Source organism: Bos javanicus, chromosome 1 (genome assembly GCF_032452875.1).
Source record: "Bos javanicus breed banteng chromosome 1, ARS-OSU_banteng_1.0, whole genome shotgun sequence".
In the NCBI taxonomy this organism is placed as follows: Eukaryota; Metazoa; Chordata; class Mammalia; order Artiodactyla; family Bovidae; genus Bos; species Bos javanicus.
In genome coordinates, this window is record NC_083868.1 from 41,691,527 (window position 1) to 41,704,308 (window position 12,782).

The following is a 12,782-nucleotide window of genomic DNA, read 5'->3' on the forward strand; positions in this document are numbered from 1 at the left end:
ACAGGTCCTGGGCTGAAGACAAATCTTCTATATTGAATTTCTGGTCATACAACAGGCTGAACTCATATCTTCTATAATGAATTTCTGGTCATATGACAGGAAGCACACCTAGGTTCCAAGATTTCCATAACGAAATAATAGAGGAATTTTGGCTTATGTTTTTTGGACAAAGTAATTTTAAATGACAACAGTTCATCAAGACAAAATTATATAATCTTGTCACAAGATAATGCAGGGAATTTTGGAGAACAGTAATATAATCTAGCACAGGTACCATTCATGTGAATGAATGCTGAAGCCTCTGTGTATTTTGTTTTACTTGGAATCTGAATTTTTATGTTTGGATTCTCCCTATACATTCATTTTATTTAATTTCTCTAAAAAGTTACTATGTGTTGAGATTTTAATATTCAGATTTTAAGATCTTATTGAAAAACAATCTCTATCCAAATCAGCTAAAGTATTGACATAGGCATATTAGTTTTTAAGTTCAAAGCCTGAATATTAATAATGAAGCTAGCCAGTTAACTCTCTGTGCTTTGAGATACAGGTGTTGTAAATGATCACTTTTCTTCTTTTGTGTTATCAGACTTAAAGAATAGTGTTTATTAAAATGTGGTCCATGAAGAACAGTCTAATTTATACAACTCTTGTTAGTATACAGTCTGTTTAAAATTAACCATATTATTCATTAATAATTCTAATGGATATTAAATTTTGAAATCTATCATATATGGAGGTCAGAAGTCTCATTAAAAAGGAGATAGCTCACAACTTTCACTATTAGTTCCATAGCATCAATTTTAATGCTATGAAACTTTAATTATTTATTTCACTACTACACTACTACACCTTAAAAAATTAAAGTTTTAGACTTTATCTCTTTCCTTGATTTCAGAAATAGCAATACTGAATAGTCAGAGGTTATAATAGAATTACATTTTGGATAGACTTAGCCATGAAAATCCAATTTAGATTTTGTTTTTATAGTCTATTAATTCCATCTTTCACATGATGACATACGTCCTTAATTAAGTATATTTGTAGTGGTACTGTGGAATTTTAAATATCAATTGACATAAAGCCACTATGAGCTAATTATCATATGATTTTTGTTATGATTCAAAATATTGTGTTTGTAAATCCTGACATTTACCGTTTCATTTTCATCAAAGATTTTAACTCCACTGTTCTTTATTCTAAAGGACTCCTTTTTTATAGTCTACATGGAGTGACATCTTACACTGGTGTCAACTTATTATATATATTAACATTTATGTGTCAAATAGGACTCTGCTTTGCTGTTTCTAAAAGAGTCCAATACAGGTTCCTCCAGCACTGAAACAGGTTGTTGTTAATTCATTTGAGCTCCAGGTAAAGTTGTTTGCTGATATTTAGTGATTAATGTGGGGTGAAATATGTACATCTTCAAGCACTGAAATCCCATTCGGTGTGAAATTACATTTCCTAAGGCTAGATGTATGACAGACATGTGGTATCTTAGCTAATAAGACCCACAGATACAATAGCAGGCTCTCTTCTATTTCATGTTCAAACTAGAATGCACATTCATTTAGTTCATCAGCTAGTAGAATCACCTTCAATGTTTATATAGTCTCCTTTTCTCCCCTCACTTTCTCTTCCTACCTCTCTTCCCATCTCTCCCTCATCTAGTTTAAATATCGTTGGTGTCTTGTATATATAATGTGATTCCATTGTATACATCTTTAGATGTTTATTATGGCATCTCTGACAATACTCATTCTCTCACATATCTCCCTGTTTCACTTTCATATTATAGAATCATTGCCCAATTAATATGAGTTAACAGATACGTATTAGACACTAATGCTTCATAAAATGTAAACTTTTATCTTAATGCATAGAAATGGAGGAAACCAATAGAATGGGAAAGACTACAGATCTCTTCAAGAAAATTAGAGATACCAAGGGAACATTTTATGCAAATATGGGCTCAATAAAGAACAGAAATAGTAGGGACCTAACAGAAGCAGAAGATATTAAGAAGAGGTAGCAAGAATACACAGAAGAACTGTACAAAAAAGATCTTCACAACCCAGATAATCACGATGGTGTGATCACTCAGCTAGAGCCAGACATCCTGGAATGTGAAGTCAAGTGGGCCTTAGAAAGCATCACTACGAACAAAGCTAGTGGAGGTGATGGAATTCCAGTTGAGCTATTTCAAATCCTGAAAGATGATGCTGTGAAAGTGCTGCACTCAATATGACAGCAAATTTGGAAAACTCAGCAGTGGCCACAGGACTGGAAAAGGTCAGTTTTCATTCCAATCCCAAAGAAAGGCAATGCCAAAGAATGCTCAAACTACCACACAATTGCACTCATCTCACACGCTAGTAAAGTGATGTTTAAACTTCTCCAAGCCAGGCTTCAGCAACACATGAACCGTGAACTTCCAGATGTTCAAGCTGGCTTTAGAAAAGGCAGAGGAACCAGAGATCAAATTTCCAACATCCGCTGGATCATCGGAAAAGCAAGAGAATTCCAGGAAAACATCAATTTCTGCTTTATTGACTATACCAAAGCCTTTGACTGTGTGGATCACAATAAACTGTGGAAAATTTTGAAAGAGATGGGCATACCAGACCACCTGACCTGCCTCTTGAGAAACCTATATGCACATGAGGAAGCATCAGTTAGAACTGGACATGGAACAACAGACTGGTTCCAAATAGGAAAAGGAGTACATCAAGGCTATATATTGTCACCATGCTTATTTAACTTATATGCAGAGTACATCATGAGAAACGCTGGGCTGGAAGAAGCAGAAGCTAGAATCAAGATTGCCAGGAGAAATATCAATCACCTCAGCTATGCAGATGACACCACCCTTATGGCAGAAAGTGAAGAAGAACTAGAGCTTCTTGATTAAAGTGAATGTGGAGAGTGAAAAAGTTGGCTTCAAGCTCAACATTCAGAAAACTAAGATCATGGCATCCAGTCCCATCACTTCATGGGAAATAGATGGGGAAACAGTGGAAACAGTGTCAGACTATTTTTCTGGGATCCAAAATCACTGCAGATGGTGATCACAGCCATGAAATTAAAAGACGCTTACTCCTTGGAAGGAAAGTGCAACCTACCAGGCTCCTCCATCCATGGGTTTTCCAGGCAAGAGTACTGGAGTGGGGTGCCATTGCCTTCTCCAATGACCAACCTAGACAGCATATTAAATAGCAGAGATATTCCTTTGCCAACAAAGGTCTGTCTAGTCAAGGCTATGGTTTTTCCAGTGGTATGTATGAATGTGAGAGTTGGACTATAAAGAAAGCTCCAAAGAATTGATGCTTTTGAACTGTGGTGTTGGAGAAGACTCTTGAGAGTCCCTTGGACTGTGAGGAGATCCAACCAGTCCATTCTAAAGCAGATCAGTCCTGGGTGTTCATTGGAAGGACTGATGTTGAAGCTGAAAGTCCAGTACTTTGGCCACCTGATGCGAAGAGCTGACTCATTTGAAAAGACCCTGATGCTGGGAAAGATTGAGGGCAGGAAGACAAGGGGATGACAGAGGATGAGATGGTTGATGTTGACTCAATGGACATGAGTTTGTGGAAACTCCAGCAGATGGTGATGGATAGGGAGGCCTGGCATGCTGCAGTTCATGGGGTTGCAAAGAGTCAGATACAACTGAGCGACTGAACTGAACTGAACCTCTAATTAATTCTATTATGTTCATGGTTTCCCTCATTTAACCTCACCTTAGAACTTTCATTTGAGTAAGTAAATTGACTTTCGCTTACTAAAAATAAAGTTTGTAGAGATTTTAAACCTGTAAGTATTTACCTAAAGTAATTTCATATGCAGTGCAGAGTATAGCCAAGAATAGAGAGGCCATAAAGGACTCAAAATTTAAGAAAAATGCACATGCTCCTGGTAAGCACTTGCTAAATACCCTCAGCAAATTTAGGAATAAGTAAGAAAGTTCTATATTAGATGAAGCTGTAGAGGGGAATAGAAACAGTTTTATGAGCAAATGATAGTATTAGTTACCATTAATGTAGTTTCTTCTCTATTCACAATTGAATCAAGAAATTCAAATCATATAGGCTGAAGGGCTATTCTTAGATAGCATCTTTAACACCTCAGGTAGAATCTGCATAAAAAAAAACCCTAAGTGAAGGTATGTGTACTCAGTCACTCAGTCGTGTCCGACTCTTTGCTCTTTGTGACCACATGGACTACACAGCCTTCCAGGGTCCTCTGTCCATAGCATTTCCTACACAAGAATACTGAGTGGGTTTCCATTTCCTTCTCTAGGGGTTCTTCCCGACCCAGGGATCTAACCTGTATCTCCTGTGTCTCCTGCATTGGCAGGCAGATTCTTTCCTACCAAGCCACCTAGGAAGTGAAGATATAATCACAGATAACGTTGCTAACTCAAAAACTTGTGCTGAAAAGACAGTAGGACACCAGGGAACCAGGATTAAGTCTGAGGGCAAATGAGAGAAATAAATTCCAAGGAATGACACCTAGGCACTCTGCATATTACTGACTGGAGGGCCTGAAAGCCCCATTTTTTTCTTGAGGATAATGCATAAACTAGTAATAAACTCACTATTAAGTATTGAAACTAGCCAGGAAAAAATTCTGTCTTAGCTAGAGAAAAAAAACAGTATTAGAACATGGGAGGTTAGTACCAGCTATCTGGAGGCTCAGATGGCAAATAATCTGCCTGCAATGCAGGAGACCTGGGTTTGATCCCTAGGTCAAGTAGATCCCCTGGAGAAGGAAATGGCAACCCACTCCAGTGTTCTTGCCTGCAAAATCCCATGGACAGAGGACCCTGATGGCTACAGTCCATGGGTCACACATGACTGAGTGATCAACACTCACTTTTCACACAGATTTATAAGTGAGAGAAGGCATTGATTCCACATGGTATGGAGACTAAAAAATGTTAAATTTGTGTCTGTTGAAAGAATAAGTGCAGAGATTAAAAAAAAAAAAAAGATTAGTACAGCTATTCATTCCAAATGCATAGAGGTAAATTATCTACTGAGTGAAAGATGATAGAAGTAGGTAAAGCTTGATTTTTTCAGTCATGGAAAAAGTCTAAGTAGGAAGATTAATGTGTAGAAGAGTGAGTATCAGTGGGTAGATACTGGGTAGTCCCAGACTAAAAAAGGTGGTCAGGAGTCCAGGCAGCCATGTTTAGAAGAAGTAAGAGATAATGAAGGTAGAAAGAGCAGGCATGGAGGGAAGCTCAACCTGAAAAAGATATTAAAGTAGAGCCAATAAGTCTTTGTGGAGAAGGAAATGGCAACCCACTCCAGTATTCTTGCCTAGAAAATCCCATGCATGGAGGAGTCTGGTAGACTACAGTCCATGGGGTCGCAAAGAGTCGGACACAACTCAGTATCTTCATTTTCACTTTTTCACCTTCAATAAGTCTTTAAACTGGTTTTGTGTGATGCTGGGTGAATTTAGAACCATAGCCAACTTCAAGAACAAAGCATTAGTGACAGTGAGAATGGTAACTCAATTATTATCAGAATTACAGCATTCTAGAGAAGGGACAGATTTGGCTATACACATAGTTAGCGAGTGGAGGAAACATGATCAGTTCAGTTTGGGACATAATGAGTTTAGATATTCATCAAGTAAGATGGCTAGAAGATAAATTGTAATAGGGCTGTGTGATCTGAAAGGCGAAAGCCATAGAAATTACCAAGAGAGAACTCTGGAAGAACATGGACATGGGGAAACCTTAAAGAGTAAAACAGATTAAAATTAAGGAGTGGTTATAGAACAAGAAGTCTGTACAGTTAATACATATCAAAGCAGAACATTAAGAAGGAAACACATTGAGCATTGTGCAATGCAATGCAGAATTGAGAAACGCAACAGCTAACTGGTTCACAAGTGGCAACCTGAAAGGGTAGGAGTGGAGTCAGGTTGTAATGGGTTAAGGGTGTGGTGGCTGTCGGCATGAACATGACATGTATAAACTGATGTTTTAAAGTTTGCTGTGAGAAATAAAAATTTTATGTAGAAAATGCTTGCTTTTAATTTGTAAGATAAGGAAGCATCCCTACAATCAGATGTGTGCATTCCTAAAATTTTACAGAGGGAGTAAAATCAGCTCCTAAATGCACCACTATGCCTACTTATGATGTATTGTACACAGTAATAATTGAAAGGTAAAACAATTGTAATATATTTCATTTGGCTTTTCTTGTTATGTGAATGTGGAACTTTGTAATTACTCTATAGGTATGAGTCATCTTCATAATCATTTTGGTCTCTTTTTGGAGGGATCAAGAATAAAGCTGTAAAATCAGGAAGGAATCAAAAATAAATAACTAAATAAAATTTGCTGTGAGATAATGGTTTGACAGAGAGTGTGCGAGCTATGTACATGTTTCAAGAAATGTGAAATATGTAGGAGTAGGAACTATTAATACATCTTAGCTGTTCTGTATGTCCTGCAGAACTTTTCACAGTTCTTGGCACAGGGAAGTCTCTTACCAATTGTTGAATTAATGATTAAATAAGCAAGAAAACCAGCTGAGAGGCTATTTACTTTCTTGTCCAGAGTCCTGAAACCTTGCAAATGTTTCATGAACAGATAGCTTAAGCAGATCTAACTGCACTATGATTCTCAGTCCTTCTAAAATTCCTGACCTAGTACTTATATATGGAGGAAACATGAATTGCTGAGACACAACAAGCAAATAAGCAAATAAAAACCAATCATACTGTTAAACACAATGCCAGTTTGTTTTTTGTTTTTTTCTAATCTTTTGGACTGAATTAGATTCATTTTAAAGTATTGCTTCTCTTCTGTGAATATGAATCGCTGTAGATCTGGATACATCTTCTTTGATCATATCCCTCATATTTGATCATATACACATATTCCAAAGGTGTAATGTCCTAAAATAAAGGAATGTCTCTAAAACTTAGCTATGTACTTAATGTTGTACTATCTATCAGTACTTCAACTGGTTCCCTTGAATAATAGCATCATCATTCCCTTGCCTGTTGCTCAAATGACTGGTTACATAGTACAACCAAATTCTTGTAGTTTCGAGGAGCAGAGAACATTTACATTTTTATTGAGCAAAGAGCATGCTGTTCATGGCTTTGACCTTGGGTAACATGATCTGCATAGTGATTCATGATTAGCAGCAACAAAATTATTTCATAAGCTTACAGATTTCCATACAATATGACTTTTGAGTCTAACTTGCTAGATTTTGTCTTTTTCTATTACTTCTCATGCCATATATTGTATAAATGTATTGATCTTGTTTTGAAATATCTTAGAAGTTTTGACTAGACCTAGACTTAAATTTTGAGATGTTAAATAACTTGCTGGTTGTAATAAATATTAATATAAAATGCCATAAACTATATTTGAAATGTATTAAAACTTAAATGTCAAAAGTGACATGCTAGCAAATTCTAGAAATATGACATTTTAAATACTTTAAAATAACAAAAGTGCCACAGACTGGGTGGTTTATACAACAGAAATTTAATTAATTACAGTTCTGAAGGCTAGAAGTCTGAGACCAAGGTGTCTGCAAGGTTTGATTTCTTCCATGACCCCTCTGCTTGGCTTAAAGATGACTGTCTTCTTCCTCTGTCCTCACTTGTCCTTTTCTCTGTTCATCCCTAGTATCTCTCTATGTGTCTTAATCTCCTTCTTCTACAAAGATATCAATTAGATTGGATAAGGGCCTATCTTGTTTTAACTCAATCATTTCTTTAAAAGCCCTATTTCCAAATATACTTACATTCTGTGATACTGAGGGTTAGAGCCTTAGCACATGTCATTCCATAACAATGAACTTAAAGTATTGGGTAGATTTTTGTGCTCACCCAGAAAATTTTCCAAGGTTCAGACAAATATAGAAAAATATGAAATACATATTTAGGAAACCCATTGTGGACAGAAAAACGAAGCTACTGCATTGTAGTGATTGAAGAGTTAGACTTATAATCAGATAATTTGGATTGTATTCCTCAAATATACTAAGATATAAAAGTGGAAGGAATTTTGGAAAATTGAATTACTGTTGTTTTAAGAAACAGAATGGCTGGATCAATTTTGCAAGTATTCCCAGCAAGTTTCCTCATGAAATGATCAGTCTACTCTTTATTCAGATAAATTCAGCCTATAATACAAATAAGTGAAAATAGATGTTTATTATTGTAAATTTGTAGAATTTTAATTATTAACTATTATGGCAAATCACATATAATGCTTTTAAATGAAAACATGTAATATATGTATCTATTCTAAGCCTTTTACTTTGTTTTGTGAACATTTATAGTATGCAAAATAAATGATGCAAGTATCATGTACAATTGCTCTGTTTATTAAATTCTATCTACAAATCTGAAGTTATCTAAAACAGTCTATTAGAATATATGGTAAACTCTTTTTGAAGTATCAGTACTAGACATACAGTGTTTGATAGGAATGGGAAAATTAGATTTATGACATAGATACCAATCTATGTAAGCCACCTGAAGCTTTTTCTTTTGAGTGTCACCACTGTCTGGATGGCTCCCTGGACAATGACTACCTCAGAGCCTTGGCTATATTTTTGATCCTGACCTCTGAACATACGGATTCAGTAAGGCCCAGGTATACCTGGACCAAATATAATTCCTCTTCTCTAAACTGAAAGATGGAGTAGAGAAAAGTGATAGCCAAGAGTTTTGGAAGATAAGTCCTCCTGGTGGCCGTACCCCAGAGAAAAGACCCTGGTTCCTGCCTTTCTGGAGACTGGATAAGATGTCCCAGTGATTTTTCAAAAAATTTCACATCACTTTTATTTCTTTCATTTTCCTAGTTTGGCTTAGATTGCCTGCAACTAAAATAACCTAATGTATTCTCATAAAGCAACAATTTAAAATTATCCTGAGACAGACAATTGGTTCCCACTGAAATTCCCTCAGAATACTGACTTTCTCCCCCAAATATATCATCACAATTTTATATTATAAACTTGCTTATCTAAAAAGAAACATAATTGGAAATAAATCTAAGAAATACATAGGATTTTCAAACATGCATTGACAATTTTTATAAATTGGTTATCACCAATTGACTATACACTTTTTATTAGTTTATTGTGATTCCTCTGCTGAAATATAAGCAACACTTTGCATTATGGAGAATTAATGAAGTTGAGCTAACTGCATCTTAATCTTGTCAGAAACATCAAGAAATCATGCTAGTTTCAGGGGTTGTGATGATTCTGTACAGAAAAAAGTAGCTTCAGGAAGTCTTTTCTAGAAGAGAGTACTTTTAAGAAAGTTGGCATTTTGTTCATTGATATTTTCAAAAATTATGACTTCCCATACAGCTTCATACAAGACTCAGGATACAAGTCATTCTCTTTTAAATAAGTAAGTGTGAATTATATGAATGATAAACATAAGCCTATAGCCTTTGATTTGCTGAACAGTGGATGACTGCCTGGTACTATAGCCAGAGGAAATAATGATGAAACTTTACAATAAAAATGCTTCAGATCAGATCAGTTGCTCAGTCATGTCCAACTCTTTGCGACCCCATGAATCACAGCACGCCAGGCCTCCCTGTCCATCACCAACCCCCGGAGTTCACTCAGACTCACATCCATCGAGTCAGTGATGCCATCCAGCCATCTTATCCTCTGTCGTCCCCTTCTCCTCTTGCCCACAATCCCTCCCAGCATCAGAGTCTTTTCCAATGAGTCAACTCTTCGCATGAGGTGGCCAAAGTACTGGAGTTTCAGCCTCAGCATCATTCCTTCCAAAGAAATCCCAGGGCTGATCTCCTTCAGAATGGACTGGTTGGATCTCCTTGCAGTCCAAGGGACTCTCAAGAGTCTTCTCCAACACCACAGTTCAAAAGCATCAATTCTTCGGCGCTCCACCTTCTTCACAGTCCAACTCTCACATCCATACATGACCACAGTAAAAACCATACCCTTGACCAGACGGACCTTTGTTGGCAAAGTAATGTCTCTGCTTTTGAATATGCTATCTAGGTTGGTCATAACTTTCCTTCCAAGGAGGAAGCGTCTTTTAATTTCATGGGTGCAGTCACCATCTGTAGTGATTTTGGAGCCCAGAAAAATAAAGTCTGACACTGTTTCCACTGTTTCTCCATCTATTTCCCATGAAGTGGTGGGACCGGAGGCAATGATCTTAGTTTTCTGAATGTTGAGCTTGAAGCCAACTTTTTCACTCTCCACTTTCACTTTCATCAAGAGGCTTTTTAGTTCCTCTTCACTTTCTGCCATAAGGGTGGTGTCATCTGCATATCTGAGGTGATTGATATTTCTCCCGGCAATCTTGATTCCAACTTTTGTTTCTTCCAGTCTAGCATTTCTCATGATGTACTCTGCATATAAGTTAAATAAGCAGGGTGACAATATACAGACTTGACGAACTCCTTTTCCTATTTGGAACCAGTCTGTTGTTCCATGTCCAGTTCTAACTGTTGCTTCCTGACCTGCATACAAATTTCTCAAGAGGCAGATCAGGTGGTCTGGTATTCCCATCTCTTGAAGAATTTTCCACAGTTTATTGTGATCCACACAGTCAAAGGCTTTGGCATAGTCAATAAAGCAGAAATTGATGTTTTTCTGGAACTCTCTTGCTTTTTCTATGATCCAGCAGATGTTGGAAATTTGATCTCTGGTTCCTCTGCCTTTTCTAAAACCAGCTTGAACATCAGGAAGTTCATGGTTCACGTATTGCGGAAGCCTGGCTTGGAGAATTTTGAGCATTACTTTACTAGCGTGTGAGATGAGTGCAATTGTGCGGTAGTTTGAGCATTCTTTGGCATTGCCTTTCTTTGGGATTGGAATGAAAACTGACCTTTTCCAGTCCTGTAGCCACTGCTGAGTCTTCCAAATTTGCTGGCATATTGAGTGCAGCACTTTCACAGCATCATTTTTCAGGATTTGAAATATGTCAACTGGAATTCCATCACCTCCACTAGCTTTGTTCGTAGTGATGCTTTCTAAGGCCCACTTGACTTCACATTCCAGTATGTCTGGCTCTAGGTCAGTGATCACAGCATCATGATTATCTGGGTCATGAAGATCTTTTTTGTACTGTTCTACTGTGTATTCTTGCCATGTCTTCTTAATTTCTTCTGCTTCTGTTAGGTCCATACCATTTCTGTCCTTTATTGAGCCCATCTTTGCATGAAATGTTTCCTTGGTATCTCTGATTTTCTTGAAGAGATCCCTAGTCTTTCCCATTCTGTTGTTTTCCTCTATATCTTTGCATTGATCACTGAAGAAGGCTTTCTTATCTCTTCTTGCTATTCTTTGGAACTCTGCATTCAGATGTTTTCCTTTTCTTTTCTCCTTTTCTCCTTTGCTTTTCACTTCTCTTCTTTTCACAGCTATTTGTAAGGCCTCCCCAGACAGCCATAATGCTTAAACATGGCTAATTTTCTTCTTTTTTTCTTATAAAGGAAGTCTATATATTTTTAAATTTATTTTTTATTTAGGTTTAACATTATTTTCAATATTATTTGAAAATGCATATTTTTAAGGCTCAGCAGGAAGTGATAGTGTTCATCTCATTTTACTGGTCAGTTTAATTTTATTTAATAATAATTTGCACTCACAATTCATAATAGCTTTTCATATACTTACCTCCTTAACTTTGACATATGACATATGTAGTGTGTTACCCCATTTTCAGATAAGAAGATGTAACCAAGCAGAGTTAATGTTTCCAAAAATCATTGCTCTCTCTGATTAGTTTTAAATAAAAATCATAGCTTTGACTAGATAGACTAGTGGGAATGGCAAACCACTTCAGTATTCTTACCTTGAGAACCCCATGAACAGTACGAAAAGGCAAAATAAACATATAGATACGGCACATGAAAAGATGTTCAATGTTGCTAACTATTAGAGAAATGAAAATCAAAACTGCATCCAGGTACCAGCTCACACCAGTCAGAATAGTCATATTAAAAGAGTCTAACACTAACAAATACTAGAGAGGGTGTGGAGAAAAGGGCTATATTGTTACAGGGCTTCCCTGTAGCTCAGAAAGTAAAGCATTTGCTTGCAGTGTAGGAAACTTGGGCTCTATCCCTGAATCAGGAAGATCCTCTGGAGAAGGGAATGGCAATCCACTAGTATTCTTGCCTAGAGAATTCCATGAACAGAGAAGCATAGTGGGCTAGAGTCCATGGGGTCGCAAAGAGTCAGACATGACTAGGCGACTAACACTATAACGCTATACTGCACTGTTAGTGGGACTAAACTGGTACAGCCATTATGGAAAACTGGAGAAGAAAATGGCAACCCACTCCAGTATTCTTGCCTGGAAAATTCCATGGACAGAAGAGCCTGGCAGGCTTCAGTTCGTGGGGTCGCAAAGAGTCGGAAATGACTGAGTGACTGACCACACACATGATGGAAAACGATAAAGATGTACCTTAAACAAAAAAAAGCAAACTAAAAATAGAATTGCTGTATGATCCAGCAATCCTACTCCTGGGCATATATCTGGCTGCTGCTGCTGCTAAGTCCCTTCAGTCATGGGACGGCAGCCCACTAGGCTCCCCTGTCCCTGGGATTCTTCAGGCAAGAACACTGAAGTGGGTTGCCATTTCATTCTCCACATCTCAAAAATATACAAGCAATTCCTACAGCTCAATTCCAGAAAAATAAATGACCCAATCAAAAAATGGGCCAAAGAACTAAATAGACATTTCTCCAAAGAAGACATACAGATGGCTAACAAACACATGAAAAGATGCT

At 37.1% G+C, this 12,782-nt stretch overlaps 1 protein-coding gene across 14 annotated transcripts in view; it reads left to right on the forward strand.

Moving 5' to 3' along the window:
* EPHA6 (EPH receptor A6) overlaps positions 1 to 12,782 on the forward strand; it is a 1,025,466-nt gene that overhangs the window by 387,452 nt on the left and 625,232 nt on the right. The window contains exon 4 of one of the 14 annotated variants that reach the window (XM_061436823.1): positions 5 to 10,347. The exons of the other annotated variants lie outside the window; for them this stretch is intronic. Coding sequence (XP_061292807.1) covers positions 5 to 36 — 32 coding nt within the window. The 3' untranslated portion in view covers positions 37 to 10,347. Of the gene's footprint in view, positions 1 to 4; positions 10,348 to 12,782 lie in introns of those variants that run through there. 14 annotated transcript variants of the gene reach the window in all.